The 16,192-nt window shown below is 41.9% G+C and overlaps 1 protein-coding gene across 1 annotated transcript in view; it reads left to right on the top strand.

Annotated features, from left to right (window-relative positions):
• SLC9C2 (solute carrier family 9 member C2 (putative)) overlaps positions 1 to 16,192 on the top strand; it is a 96,017-nt gene that overhangs the window by 40,018 nt on the left and 39,807 nt on the right. Inside the window, exons 14-20 of the mRNA XM_066254488.1 lie at positions 1,752 to 1,849; positions 2,922 to 3,041; positions 4,543 to 4,741; positions 5,457 to 5,645; positions 9,423 to 9,572; positions 12,753 to 12,804; positions 15,173 to 15,321. Coding sequence (XP_066110585.1) covers positions 1,752 to 1,849; positions 2,922 to 3,041; positions 4,543 to 4,741; positions 5,457 to 5,645; positions 9,423 to 9,572; positions 12,753 to 12,804; positions 15,173 to 15,321 — 957 coding nt within the window. The remainder of the gene's footprint in view (positions 1 to 1,751; positions 1,850 to 2,921; positions 3,042 to 4,542; positions 4,742 to 5,456; positions 5,646 to 9,422; positions 9,573 to 12,752; positions 12,805 to 15,172; positions 15,322 to 16,192) is intronic.

The raw sequence follows: 16,192 nt of genomic DNA, 5'->3' as shown, positions 1-16,192 counted from the left end.
TCATTTGTTTTGATCAATAAAATGTGGGGAAAGTGATTTGGAGAATGTTCTGGAGCCCAGCCCTTGGGAAGATTCACAGCTTCCACAATGAGTACATTATGAACAATGAGTAGAAGCAATGAGTACATTTATAAAGCGAGAGGGCATGTTCAGCATGTGAGGAAGGTTAGTGAGGAAGGAAGTAGTGCCAGGAGGTGACTTTAGCCTCCAAGTTTAATATCCATGGCAACTAAAAGGTGTGACTTTTCTCCTGATACATTGGAGGGGGGGTACCTAAGAATACAGTCTAGTTACATCTGTAACGTATTTTATATAAGCCTCATGATAATCACAAAGAAAAAATATAAAGTAGATATACAAAAGAGAAAGAGAAAGGAATTAAAGGAAACCACTAGAAAAATAAATAACAAAAAGAGACAGCAAGAGAAGACCAAAAGAACTAAAAAGAAAAAGAACAAAATGGCAATAATTTTTCTAATTATCTATCAATAAATGTCTTAAGGGTAAATGGGCTAAATCCTCCAATCAAAAGACAGAGTGGATTAAAAAAACAACAACAACAAGATCCAACTATATATGTGCTATTTAAAAGAGACTTACTTAAGCTTTAAGGACACACAGGCTGAAAATGAAGGATTGGAAAAAGAGAATTCATGTAATGGTAACCAGAAGGAATCAGGAATGGCTATACTTACATTAGATAGAATAGACTTTAACTCAAAATTGGTCACAGAGACAAGGTCCTTCTCTAATGGGAAGATTTAGTCAAACTGAAGACTCTCACTTATAAAAAGAGTATGTTCTGGGGTGTCTCATATGCAGTATGGTGACTGCATTTAATGATGCTGTATTATATACTTGAAAGTTGCTAAGAGAGTGGATATTAAATATTTTCACCACACACACAAAAATAGTAATTAACTGAGGTAATATGTTCTAATGTTATTGTAATAACTACTTTGTAATGTAAATGTGTATCAAATCATGTTGTACACCTAAAACGTACACAATGTTATATGTCAATTATATCTCAATAATCTTGGGAAAAAATGAATTAAGGCCTGACCTGTGGTGGCTCAGTGGATAAAGCGTCGACCTGGAAATGCTGAGGTCACCGGTTCGAAACCCTGGGCTTGCCTGGTCAAGGCACATATGGGAGTTGATGCTTCCAGCTCCTCCCCACCTTCTCTCTGTGTGTCTCTCTCTCCTCTCTCTCTCCCTCTCTGTCTCTCTCTCTTCCTTTCTCTCTCCTTTCTAAAATGAATAAATAAAATAAAATAAAATATTTAAAAAAAAATCCTCAAGGGTTGTAACAGTTACAACTCTGTTAAAAAAAAAATGAATTAAAAAGGACAGTTCACTTTTATCTCTTGGTAGTCCTTTGCAAGTCTGAAATGATTAGTTACCCTTTGAATTAATAATTTGCATCATCTAGTCCTCCATAGAAAGATAATGCTATGGATGCTATTTATATTACTGAAGTAAATTCTTTGAGTTGTACAGAGTTTGAGTTTCCTGAAGCTAGGAACTTTTGTATCTCAAGACATCTGGAACAGTACTTTGCAAAAAGTGAATATTTAGTAAATATTTAAGTTGAATAAAATATATCTCCTGCTATAGCACTTTTTTTGGCAAATGTGTATTTTTATGAAATGAGTTCAATAATAATGAGAGCTATACAAAGGTCAAGCAGAGTTCACTGCATTTATGTTTTGATCTTTTGTCACTTTTATTTAAAATTGTATATTTAGAATAGCTTTGAAAAACAATGTCATGAGGGAATCCTAAATGCAAAGGCAGCCCGGATGTTAATTGGTGCCACCAAAAGCTTTTCTCCCATCCATGGAAAGTAAGTGTAGTACTTATTTAATTGCTGTTTCCAAAATTGAATGGGAATGTGATAAGGAATGAATGGACTGAGAGTTAAATGTCCAGATCAATCTGTTTATCTCCTCTATCTTTATCTACCCATTCATCCATCCATGCATCCATCCACGCATTCATCCACGCATCAATCCATGCATCCATCCACATATTCATCCATGCATTCATCCACGCATCCATCCATGCATCCATCCATTCATCCATTCATCCATCCATCCATTTATCGAATTCTTATTTTACTTGTTTACATTTTTTTCCCATTGAAAGCTGGTGACATTAGGAGATTCGGGAGAATGATCTGACTATATATAGTGTAATTAGACAAGAGACTAGGAGAGTCATGAAAGAGAACCCAGACAGTTTTAGTTACTATATAATTATTTTGTCTTTATCTCATATTCACTAAGTTACTGGATAGGGGAGGTAGGGAAGCTTGGAGCCTGATATTAGACTATTCCCTGAGGTGGAGCAGGCTGTGGGGGAATTGGCCTAGCTGATGATGCTGATAGATACCATTAAACCTGGTGAGAAAGGCTCAGTATCTCAGTGATTTACTGCTATCTGGTCATAGACCTGGCAAACAGGTGGATGGTCCAGGACAAAGCTGCGGAACGACAGTGACAGGGGATCCTGTCTGGGTGACAGCTAATGGTTTGGCAGCCTGGTAATCTGTCAGTTCCTAGATAAAGTTTGAGAAGGCGAGGGCCTTCAGGACGTTGGGAGAGGCTTGAGCTAGCAAGGCATTACAAAGGGGAGCTTGATTCCAAACCCCAAAGAATTGGTCTTGGAGAAGCTTTAATTATGCGCTACCACAGGTCAGGAATGTTTCCAGGAACAGAGGCAGCAGGGGTCTGATGCTAGAAATGTTCCTGTACCATGACCATGAGTGGTAGGTGAGTAGGTCTGGAGGCTCAGGACTGGGCCTGTTTAATAGACCCATATTGCATTTATCTTTAGTTTCACTTTCCCTTTTATACTTCCTCAAAAGATAGCACTTGCTCTTTATTATATTACATATGTATATTTTTCTCTGTTAGATTCATGAGTATTTATGATGTTTCAACTTACGTGAAAGCTAAAAGTTGGCTGATCAAGTTTAAAAACATTTTAACCATGTTGGACTATCATAAAAATATGGCAGATTTCTTTCCAAGTGGGTAAGTATTGTGAACCTTTAATAGCAATATACTTGAAAATATGACCTTTCTATATTGTCAGAATACACTACCTTGATTTTTCTTACTTAAAATACTTAACCTTACAGTCGACTGTTACTGGTTGAGTGGTGACTGTTACTGGTTGAGTGGCGACCGAGCCTGACCAGGCGGTGGCGCAGTGGATAGAGCGTCGGACTGGGATGCGGAAGTACCCAGGTTCGAGACTCCAAGGTCGCGCGCAGGCTCATCTGGCTTGAGCAAAGAGCTCGCCAGCTTGGACCCAAGGTCGCTGGCTCCAGCAAGGGGTTACTCGGTCTGCTGAAGGCCCACGGTCAAGGCACATGTGAGAAAGCAATCAATGAACAAACTAAGAAGTCGCAATGCGCAACGAGAAACTGATGATTGATGCTTCTCATCTCTCTCTGTTCCTGTCTGTCCGTCCCTGTCTATCTCTGCCTCTGTAAAAAAAAAAAAAAAAAAAGAGTGGCGACCGAGCAGAGAGCCCGCTTCTCTCTCCCTGTTGTGCTTCAAAAGCGTCTCTGACTTCTCTATGAGAGTGGGCAGTGAGGAGCAGAGGGTATTCACGTTTGAATTCTTCCAGTTTTATCTGCCACATCTTAGGGTCGTGTTGCATGCTGAGCTACTTACATATTCTCCTGCTGTTCTCCTGGATACCACAATAAACTGGGGCGAGAAATCTTAAACTCGCAGCCTTAAGCCACCAGCTTAGTTTCATCTGCGCGGTAGAGTGCTTATGTTGATGTCTGTATTTAGGAAAAACACAACACAGTACTAGTCATACGCATGACCATCTTTACAAAAGACATCACAAGATACGGTTTTTTCTTAACTTGGGTAGGTTCTTTGCTTTGTTATGTAAGTTGTGCACTTATATACTTTTTAGAGCAGGAAGGTTTTTCTGCGAATAGACTATGTCCAACAGAGCAGATAGGGGGAACATTGAAACCACTAAATTTCAAGTGGATGTTTACATATGGTACCTTCCATAACAAATTTTGATAATTTTTTACTTTCTTCTATTTATTATGTTTAAAAAGAAATATAATATAGGGTCTTAACATATATATAGCTAATCTCTTTTTGTTAGGCTCTACTTTAGATGGATTGAAAAAATTTTAAAGCATGTAATGGTAATTATTGAATGGAATATATGTTTTACTGTTTTTAATTTTGAACTATGCTAATTTTTTTCTAAATTAGTTTCTTGCTTTCAATGTATAAATCTTTGCATTGTTTCCTATGTACTATCACCTTGACTTTAAAAAATACTCCCTATCCCTGACATAGATTAACAAAAGACAGATTTTTATTTCATTATGGTTCTTATGTATAGAAAGTGTGTTTAGATTTTTGCTTATCTTATTTTCTATTGTACTTTCTTCAAATAACTGTTAATGATTTGTTTAAACAAATGTTGAACTTCACATCTTGCTATACATTTAAAGTAATCTGACATATTATTTGATCTCTCTTTTTTCAGGAATAATAGATTTCAGACATATATATATTACATTGTAGCTTCAGAAGAATTTGAATATACAGGAAATGCTATATCCTTTATGTACATTTTTCCTATGATAATGCATCTATGGCCAATGGCAAGAGAGTTAAATGTGTCATCTCTGATATTAGTAAACTACTATTTTATATTTTTGTATGTATTACAGTCAGCGTTGAAGGTACTGTTTAAAATAGTAATGTGTCCTTTTTTAAAGAATAATTCAGATATTGTGAATTTATTTTTTTCATATTTTTGAAATAACTTGATACCACATGGAAGCCATTTGCTATAACAGTTGATAGAATTCTATAATTTTAATCAGATAATTTTAGTAATATTTTTTGAATTTTCTGGGTTTAATAATGAAATCATTAATCACAGTCTTGGATATCAGCTAAGGTAACTATCATAAAACTGGGGAGAATCTCAAAGATCAAGTAAAGAGAATTGAAAATCAGGCATGGATGTTTCCCTCAATTACTCTCTGAAATGATGCAAAAAATAAATAAGCAAGTAAACAAACTGGTTTGCTAGGTCCTCATATAAGATGAAAACTACTTTTTATTTCAAAGATAAGATTTATCAGGATTATTGTTTTATACTTTAATTATTATTAATAGTATCCCAATGAACTTGTTTACCATTATTTTCATGGCTTGTTTCTGGCATTTCAGATTCATTCTAGATTATATATATTGAGTTAAATTGAGATTTTTGATGTTGGAAATTAAAAATAATTTTTTGGGGAATTCCAAATGAATAACTTAAAACCCAACTTTGGAATATAACTCATCAGTAGTTGAGGATGTAACTTAATTTTTAAACCTTCTCCCCCCCCACATCATTGTATATGTACTATGAAATGACATATGTTCTATTTTTTTTCTAAACAGGTAATAATTATGAAAAGGAAATATTTTTACCAACATTGGAATATTGTGGAATTCTGTATCCTACTCATTGGAATTGCCGATATCTCTTGTATATACTTTGTCAGACTGAGACCAAGCAACATGATTCTTATTCAGATTACAATAATTCTAGGCTATTTCAGAATAATTAGATTTATTCCTCTCATCAAGGTAAAATTTCACATTTTTAAATATTGGGTATTTTTTTTTAAGCGAGAAGAAGGGAGACAGAGAGACAGACTCACACACGCACCCCAACCAGGGATCCACCTGGCAAGCCCCCTACTAGCGATGCTCTGCCCATCTAGGGCCATTGCTTGCCAACCAAATCACCCTTAGCACTTGAGGCAGAGGCTCCACCTAGCCATCCTCAGTGGCAGGGCCAACCAATGCCGTGGCTGCAGGAGGGGAAGAGAGAAAGAGTAAGAGAGGGAGAGAAAGGGAGGGGGAGGAGTGGAGAAGCAGATGGTCGCCTCTCCTGTGTGCCCTGACCAGGAATAAACCTGGGACTTTCACATGCTGGGCTGACCGCTCTACCACTGAGCCAACCGGCCAGGGCAGGGTCTTTTTTTTTTCTTCCTACATTGTTTTTAAAACGTGTTAAGAAACCTCACTGCTTTGAGGTACATGAGGAAGGAGCTGTTTCTTCCCCTGCCCCACGCTGTCTGCGGCTGTTGGCCTGGTTCACTCTCTCCCCTCCATCAGTCATGGCTCAGGTCTCTGCCCCTCCCACAGCAGGCCTTTCCGGACCACCTCTGCAGACTGGCCACCTGCCGCCCCCACCCCCCCTACGCCATGCTCCCAGCTTCCCACCCCATCTTCCCACTCCCTCTCCACCTGCTTCCGTGAATGTTTCCTCCAAAGCATTATCACCTCGTTACTGTGCATCCAACGTGCGCTTCATCAGGTAGCAGTCTTTGTTCTCATGGTTGATATAACCCGCAGCTCTCGAGCTGATGCCTGGCATGTCCTCAGGACTTCAGAAAGATTTGTTGAGTGAATGAATGAAAACATTGGTTTCATCTGAAGCAGGGTGAAGCCGGAAACAAGCTCTCCAAGTTTTAGTAAAATTTGCTCATAGAGCCAGCCTTCCCTGTGCAGAGAAGCCTAAAGATGTTTTCTCTATAGTCCACACTTGCACAGCACAACCCCAGCAGGGTTTAACTTGACATGGCCTGCAAACTCCCTAACAACGTCGATTTCTTCTTTCTGTGGTTCTGGTTTGGACTCGGAAGGGTGATTTTCCAATTTTCAGCCTCCACTCTGAAACCTCCTCTCTCACTTTCAAATGGAGTTGCATGACACAAACTGGAGCTTTAGATGATTTAATTTGTCACTCTATTCTTTTTTTTCTCTCGAGTCATTTAATTCTCATCACATCAACTGTTTTTTTTTTAAACAGAGCTGTAACTGATGGCAAAAGGTATACATCAGAATCCTTCAACTAGTCCTCCTTCTCTGAGAAATTTAATAGTTATCTTATAGGCAGAATTGTTGGTATACTCAGACTTGTGCTTGTAGACATTCTTTTTTTGTCCCTTCTTTATTCTGTAGCAATGTTACCAAACTTCAGTATTTATAAGAAATTTAGATGGTATGCTCAGTTGCTAGAACATTGGCCCAGCATGCTGTCACCACAGGTTCAATCCCCGGTCATGGCACACATGAGAAGCAACCATTTGCTTCTCTCTCCCTTCCTCTCTTCCTTTTCTCCCTCATGCCCTCCCACAGTCAGTGGCTCAGTTGGGCCAAGTGTTAGCCTCAGGCACTGAAAATAGTTCAATTGATTGGAGCATCGGCCCCATATAGGTGTTGTGGGTGTTTCCTGGTCAGGAACATGTGGGAGGCTGTCTCTCTCTCTCTCCCCTCTTCCCACTTAAAAAAGAAAAATAAGGAATAAAAAATAAATAAATTTGGAGCTACTGTGCAGAGTTGTACACAAAATCTGCTTAAGGTGTCATTTTGATTATTTATCATTTTTGCTTTATGAGATAAGATTAGAGCTAATTGCTCACATAAGGTATAACCCTGCCATATTACAAAGTACTTCAGAAATCAAGAATGTGGTTAGGTCCTAGAATGGAAGGTGGAAGCTGCCATATGTAACCAGTTTTTGTAAGGAGATCGTATGCAGATGAATAGAAAATAATTATTTTAGAAGTAATACCTTGAGAAAAGTCTCTCTGAGTGACTTAAAGATTTAAAGATGTGTTATTGTGGAAGTCAACTTGATTTAAAGACTGATTTTCATATCTGTACACACTAGATTAATTCCTGTCCAGATGTGATAGCTTTATTCACTTGCCTTAATGGCTTTTAATATAATATTATATCCTAACTTATTTTTATGTATCTTTTACATTTTTCTATAGATTTAATTACTATAACATCATATTACTATAACACCACTTCTGTCCAGCACACTGTGACAAATCTCAGTTAAGTATATTTAAGGAATTGATGTTGTTATTATAACCATGATTGGCTCATTTTTTTTTTTCTTTCTGAAGTTGGAAACGGGGAGGCAGTCAGACAGACTCCCACATGCGCCCGACTGGGATCCACCCGGCATGCCCACCAGGGGGTGATGCTCTGCCCATCTGGGGCGTTTTTCCGCTGCAACCAGAGCCACTCTAGTGCCTGAGGCAGAGGCCATGGAACCATCCTCAGCGCCCGGGCCAACTTTGCTCCAATGGAGCCTTGGCTGCGGGAGGGGAAGAGAGAGAGAGAGAGGAAGGAGAAGGGGAGGGGTGGAGAAGCAGATGGGCGCTTCTCCTGTGTGCCCTGGCCAGGAATCGAACCTGGGACTCCTGCACACCAGGACGACGCTCTACCACTGAGCCAACCAGCCAGGGCCTGATTGGCTTATTTTATTGAGCACTTGCTGTATTCTAGGAGCATAGCACATTATCTAATTATTACAATAGCCCTGTGAAGTAGATGTCACCACTATATCAAGTTAGTTAGGTGATTTCCAAAGAAACACATCTATATAAGAGAGTTAGGAAAATAGCTGGAGATTTTTAAAATTTAGATCCCCTTACAAACAGCTTAGAGGGAATGTCAGGGCATCATGGAATAAAACTTGTAAAAATCCTCTGTAAGCTCTGTCCCTCTATCCAAAGTTTCACAACCGAAAGAGCGGCCAAAGCCGTCTCTCTGTTCTCTGCTCTTGCAGTTCCTTCGGCCTGATGCTCTCTCCCTGTGCCCAGCTTGGTCTTCTGCTAGCAGGCACTAGGCTAGCCCCCTGTGCTCTGCCGTGACTCTGGCTCTGTGGCTGAGGGCACTGCTCATGAGGGGCAGCTCCACTGGCATTCTGTTCCTTGGGTGTTATCATCCTCATTTTACAGATGAGAACGGAGTCCTCAGAGTCTCTACACAAGGGGCTCAAGGTCACAGGGACAGGGAGTAGGAGAGCTGGTATCTGAATCCAGGAAGGTCTTTGTTTAAAATCCAGTCCTCTTCAGTCACTATCCTCTCCTGCCGCAGCTTATGGTTCAAGAAGCTGAACACTCAGAAGGCTCTTCGTATCCTAGGTTCTTTCTGTTATCACTGAAGAAACTGAGGTGCAGAGACAGTGTATTCGGTTGGTAACTGTCACCCAGGTTACAAGACATCCTCTCTCACCTCCTGAAATCTGGGAGTACAGAGAATGGGGGGGACTCCCCCCTCACAGCTACAGAGCTGGTTATTCACCGAGCTTTTGTTTCTTTAGGGGGTGGCTCTCAAACTTGAGTGTGCACAGAGTCACCTGAAGACTTGTTAACCGGGGCCCATCTCTGGAGCTCCTGGTTCAGCAGGTGGAGTGGGGCCTGAGAATCTGCATTTCTGACAAGCCTCTAGGTGGTGCCATTGCTGATCCAGAGACGACACTTAGTGAGCTCTGCCTTTGAGGGTGCTTTTCCTCGTCACATTCTCAGGTTACTTTTTCCCTCTCCATTGCTGCAGGTAATAATACCACTGCTGGTAAGTGTCGTGGATGTGCAGCTCAAAAAGCGAGGCAGCCTGATGTACACTATCACCAAAGGCTATGTCAAAAGTCAAGAGGATACCAAACTTTTAATAAAACAAATTTCTAGCCGAGAATCAGTATATCAGGTGAGACACAAACACTGATCCTTTGGCAAAACAAAAACAAACAAAAGAGCCTGACCAGGCGGTGGCGCAGTGGGTAGAGCATTGGACTGGGACACAGAGGACCCAAGTTCAAAACCCCAAGGTCGCCAGCTTGAGCATGGGCTCATCTGGCTTGAGCGCAGGGTCGCTGGCTTGAGCATGGATCAGAGACGTGACCCCATTGTCCTTGGCTTGAAGCCCAAGGTTGCTGGCTTGAGCCCAAAGGTCACTAGGTTGAGCAAGGGGTCACTCTTTCTGCTGCATCACCCCCAGTCACGGCACGTATGAGAAAGCAGTCAATGAACAACTAAGGTGCCACAACGAAGAATTGATGCTTCTCATCTCTCTCTCTTTCTGTCTGTCTATCCCTAACTGTCTCTCTCTTTCTCTCTCTGTCTCTGTCACACACACACAAAATTTTATGCTCCAAAACCATTTTCTTGAAGACATCGTCTCTCATTGTCGTCAGCATTGCTGATCTGTCTGACTTGAATTTTCTTTGTGTAGGTGACTTTTTTATTCTCTCTTTATAGGCTTTCAGGATTTTCTCTTTATCCTTGGAGTTCTGAAATTTCACCAAGATGTATCCACGGGTGATTAAAAATATATATATATTTTTACCCCACACAGCACTTGGTGGAGGCTTTGTAATTGAAGATGGCCATCTTTCCCCCATTACTCTGATTGTTTCCTCTCCTTGTTGTTTCTGTTACCTCCTTTTGGAACCCTATCAAACAGATTTTTGAAGTTCTGGATTTAGTCCCTGTTTGGGCTTTTCTCATAGCTTTCAGCTCTCTCCTCTTGTCAGTGGAGAGCCATCCCCTCAACTTGATTTTCTAAGTTACGAATGCAGTCTGTAGCTGTATCTGTTCTACTCTTCAGCCTGTCTGTTAAATTTTCTTTTTCCTTTTTGACACTTTTTGATCTCCAAGAACTTGTGATTGCTTCTTTTTTCATAGCAACTGTGTCTCCCTGCCTCCCTCACCCATTTTTTTTGTAAATGTGATATCCTCTTGCATTTCTTTATTTAAAAATTTTGTGTTTCCAGTATAAATTCTTTATCCTTGAGTTTCATTCTTCTATCTGTCGTGTTTGTCTTTCATTCTGTTTTCATTTCCCGCCCAATGTTTGGTGATTTTGGGGTTACGTTATTATATATATTAATATATATATAATATATATAATATATTATATATATTATATATATATACACACACACACACACACACACACACACATATATATACCCATATATATCTATATATATGGGTCTAAATTGAACAATATTGATTGCTGAAGGGTATTTTCTTAACCCAAGTGGGGCTCTTGGTTTTTAATTTGACAGTGAATTTAGATCCTAAGTACTAAAGTCCTATATCTAATGATTTTGTGCGTGTGACATAAAGTCAGGGATGGACTAGAGGCTATTTATTTATTCTGGTTGTCATGCCTAATTTTGTGATGACTATTAGTTACCTCAGACCCTCAAGCCAAGAAAGAGAGGCTCTTTTTAAATCAAATTGAGGAGAGAGAAAAAGGCTGTGAAGATACCTACCTTAATCTTTTTCTTTTTAATTTCTAAAGTACATAAAAAGATATATTTGTTAAGCATCTTTAGCATTTAAGATTTTCTTTTCTAACCACAGTAGGAAGAAGAGTATGCCTGAATTTTAAAAAGGCATCTGAAACTTTTTGTGATATCTTTACAGGTAGGCTAGGAAAAAAATACTATCTAAATTTATCAAAGAAGTATAGATTATTGGGTCATATATTAACGTGCAACAGAATCCTACCCTGCTGATTTGCTTTGATCATTGGAGAAAACAACCACTGGAAGCCTATAGATTGATCTGTATTAGAAAGAACATAGAGCTTTTATAGGAGAAAAGATTTCAGAAACAGGAGGAGGAGAGAAGAAAAACAAGAGACAAGAGCCAGCGGTGGGAGAGGGAGTTCGGAATGTGTTTTGAGGAGTTTGGGAGCTGACAGACAGGTTTACGGGCAGTTGCCTGGAAGTTTCAGAGATGAAACAGTTCCCCTTTGGCATGTCTATGGAGGACTTCAATAAAGATTTAAATGGTTTGTTGAGCTGTGTTGAGATAGCAAACTGCTGTTTTTTCTGAAAGTGACATGGATCAAGGAGTCAGCCAGTGGCCGCTCACCTTCAGAGCAGTCACAGACGAGTCTAGACTCTCAGGCTTATATTCCCTTTGTAGGCCGGAGCTGGTTCCTGCGCTCTCTGGCGCAGGGTCATTCTACAGCAATTTTCCAGTTGCTGTGAGTCTGGGTTGGTGGGAAGGGGGATCAGCTGCTCTCTCTGCACTTATGCAAACAGGGCTGACCACGGTATGCGGGAGCCACGAACGGGCCAATAATTGGACATCTTCCCAACATCGAATCAGTGTTATCAAGAGAGAAGAAAAACATAATAAAAATTGTACGCCTCTTATATTTGAAGTGAGGGATTTATTACATGTGTAATATATCAACCAAAATTTGAACTGCTTACACTTGAGACACCAAACAAGTTCTCTACACATGGCACTATGCCATGCATTACGTGGGTACTGAATTTCTGTCACCTGTACCTGACAGTCTGAGGAAACGTCATTGTTAGGTCACAGGGCTTTTGCTGTGGACAAGTGCAAGGTTCAGAAAGATTCAAAGCCAGAGAGTAGCCCCACGCAGTCTGGCGTCTGGACATTTGACAAATGCCTGTCGCATGACCGAACGGAGATCAGTGAGTCCTGCCGTGGAGCTGCCCTTCAGTCACGTCAGGAATCATCAGTAGGAAACACATATGACTGACATCATATTTTTCTCATTCTACTATTTGTGTGCTCCCGATAGACTGGCTCCCCAAACAGCCGCCCAGTGGGCTCCCCTTCATGGGACTCTGTCTATGAGAATTCTCCTTGATGCATAGTGCGCACTAATCTTTTCTCAGAACTGTTAGGCGCAGTAGTTATGCAAGCTGCTGACTGCGCAGCACTTACTGTAACGTGAGTATGAACCTGGGGAATGCATAAGCATTGGCCCAGAGGGCAGAATGGAGCCAAATATCTCCCCAACCCACAAACTGAGAGTTCTGCTGTACCTTCCCCTGTAGATTTTAAAGTCTTGATATAATAAGAAATTAATGTTTTTCCTAACTTCTTACAGAAATTATATGAAATTTTGGAAACCAATAGACGAGATGGTGTCAAAGAACTAGGTAGGTTGTTGGAGTATTTGATTTCCTGAAATCGCACCTTGTATGAATGTTACGTGCCACTGAGTTGGCTTTGACTCCTGGCGCACCTATGAACAAGTGATGTCTACCATGTCGTTCCCTCAGCAGCCCTGCTTGGCTCCTGCCTCTGGCTTTTTCTGTGGAGTCAGTTCATCTCACTTTTGGGCTTCTCTGTTCCTGTTGCCTTCTGTTTTTCCCAGTATTATTCTTTTCCAAAGAACTCTGCCTGCACATGCTGTACCTAAAGTAGGACAGCTCACGGGTTGTCATTTTTGCCTCCAGCAGTGTTTCCGGCTTAATTCGCTCTAGGACTCACCATCCTATAACTTAACCATAGAAAGTCAAGTTGATAGCTTTCATTCAATTATGCCATCATCCATTGACTCTTTCAACAAGCATTCACTGAACACATGTAACCGGCCAGGTATGCAGACAGTGCAGAGCCTGTGGGAGGGTTTGCACTTATCAGTATATGATTGCAGAAAGTTAGAGGAGTTCTAGGATCTGCTGTGGGAGCACAGAGAAAGAATGAGAGACGTGGAAAGTTTATTCAGGTGACGGGACCAGATTCCTTAAGGTTGTAAGAAAAAGACAAGCGAAAATTACCTTTATTTGACAAAGGGTGTTTTTGTTTTGCTTTGCTCTGTGTGCAAGGACACTCAGGAGTGTGGGACTGCAAGGGAGGCCGTTTCCTGAGCATCAGCAGTCACTCTGCTTGAGTTAAAGCACAGCAGGAGACCTAGGATTTTACACGGAGCTGTTTGGGTCTGCTCTTCTCATAAGGGGCTGTGAACCAGGCTTCCAGGGTATGAGAAGTACCCAGTAGAGGGCCTGGCATCTTGTGGGCCTTTATTTTTTTATTTAAATTTTTTTTTTGTATTTTTCCGAAGTGAGAAGTGGGGGGGGGGGGAGACAGACAGACTCCCGCATGTGCCCCACCGGGATCCACCCGGCCATGCCCATCAGGGGGCAATGCTTTGCCCATCTGGGCTGTTGCTCCATTATAACTGGAGCCATTCTAGCACCTGAGGTGGAGGCCATGGAGCCATCCTCAGTGCCTGGGCCAACTTTGCTCCAATGGAGCCTTGGCTGCAGGAGGGGAAGAGAGAGAGAGAGAGGAAGGAGAGGGAGAAGGGTGGAGAAGCACATGGGCACTTCTCCTATGTGCCCTGGCCGGGAATCTAACCCAGGACTTCCACATGCCAGGCCAACGCTCTACTGCTGAGCCAACCAGCCAGGGCCTATCTTGTGGGCCTTTAATAGATGGAAGTTCTTATAAAAGAAATAAAACAAAGCCACTTTGCATGGATGACAATATTGTAAGTGCCGTGTGGATTTATGAGGAGCAGACTTCCCCAATCAAAATAGAACATTGTCTGATGAATGAAATTTCAACTTTGGAGACAATAGGTCAGAATATTTGGGCACTGTCTCAGAAAATCCAGTCCCATTGCTGCCATTTACACGTGGACCGATCTTTGTGTCTGTGCTTTTAAAGATTCAGGGCCTAGGAGCTGCTGTCTTCCATTACCTTTCAGATTAGTGCGGACTATTATGAAGTTCCCTCAATTCAGTCCTGCGACAGGGCGTGCCTTTTTCCACATGGTTACTGCAACTGATTGTTGACTGCTAGTCATGCCAGGCACTGTTAGCAGCTTTATGTACATTACCTCGTTTAATGCTTAATTACTCTAGGCTGTCACCTTCATTTATGGATGATGAAAGGGGCTTAGGAAGGTTCTGTTGCCTGGGGTCACGTGGCTGGAAAGTGGTGAGCTAGAGACCTCAGGCCCAGGCGTGTCTGACACTAGAACCTGCTCTTGATCATTGGAACCTTCATTGCACTGCTCTGCTCATTTCAGTTAAAGAAAGAAATGTCAGATTCGGTTTTAGTCTTCACTCCCAGGCCCCTCGGTGACTTCTCCTGTTCATGAAAAAGGAAAAGAAAAGACCCACCAAAGTCCAGGGGCTGTTTGATCAAGCCTTTTATTCACCTGCCCAACAAAAATATATAATTTATGTAAAGCTATAATTGATATGAAATGATACACGATTGGAGAGAAGAGGAAGTGACACTGCCTGGGGTGAGTTTCACTGCGGAGCCGGGTCACGTGCTGCGGAAACAGGATGGAGACAGCGACTTCCTCCCAGCCGGTGGCAGATGCCCGTTTTCTGTCTTCTCATCCATAAAATGGGAATGGAAATCGCTCTGGTTTTACCGGCCCCGCCAGTTCTGTATGAAACAGAACGAAAGGCTAGTGTGTAAATACTTTGGAAATGGCCAGCTGTTACCCAGACGCTAGTTGTAGTGTTCGCTGCGTCGTTGGCTCACGGGGGTTTCTTTGCGCAGGGCTTATAGAGCGGGAGTGCCGGGACGTTGTCATTGCCCTGAAGACCAAGCAGGCAGTCCGGACCGTGATCTCCAGGGCTCTGAAAGAACTTACCTTCCAGTCGTCCAGGGGCATCATTGACCACCACGAGGTCATCGAGGTGAACAAGGTAGTAAAGCGCCTGGTTTGCATTGTTCGACTCCCTGAAGCCACGGCCACGGCCTGCGCTATCACTGCAGCGGAGTGTGCGTGTCAGGTTGGGGAGTTCTGGAAACCAGCGCAACCTCCTGGTCGCTCTCAGCTGTGTGCGGCCTTTGTCCGTGGCAGCGACAGCAGCACCAACACGGCCTGGCACACTCCAAGGCAGAATTGCTTTGGGTGCCGGTCAGCAACTCAGCTGAGCTGGGGTCAGCACAGAAATGGGTCTGGGGGATTTCGTGTAAGGACCCACAGTACCTTACAGAGCCCATACCCATGTGGCCAGGCCTGAGAATGGGACTGGCGCAGGGACTTAGAAACCTGGCCTGGTTCTTGGGGTCCATCAGGGTTGCCCTCTGTGACATCTTCTTTTGGTTCCTCTGCAAATTCACTGTCTCTCCACTGGTGGAGTGTGTACTGCCCAGCCCAACCAGCTGTGGCAGGGGAGGTGGCAGTCATATATTGGTAATGTGGTTGGGAGGGGACCAACTTGTGTGTGTGTGTGTATGTGTCCTTGTCGAGGGTCAGGGAGGGGCTAACAGAAGAGGAGCAGGAAGATAACCTCATCAGTTGGCTGATAAATGGACTTTTGAAAAATTGTAAATGTATTTGCAAAAAAGAAAGAAAAAAGAAAAATAGGAACATACACCAGAGGAAAAATGTTTAATTCTATCACTCTACATATTTACCACTTAGGTTGTGTATTTGTGTAAATAAGAATGTTCTTTCTGTCTTATACAAAGGTCTGCCTCCACCCATAAAGCAGAAAATGGTTCTGATCCCACATTCTTTTTGTGTTGTCCACTGATGAGCTGCTTTTGGGTGTCACATGCTTTTCCTTG

The sequence above is a fragment of the Saccopteryx bilineata genome, chromosome 2, assembly GCF_036850765.1.
Source record: "Saccopteryx bilineata isolate mSacBil1 chromosome 2, mSacBil1_pri_phased_curated, whole genome shotgun sequence".
Taxonomy (NCBI): domain Eukaryota; kingdom Metazoa; phylum Chordata; class Mammalia; order Chiroptera; family Emballonuridae; genus Saccopteryx; species Saccopteryx bilineata.
The sequence above is the reverse complement of the archived record's forward strand: the minus strand, read 5'-3'. Positions and strand labels throughout refer to the sequence as shown.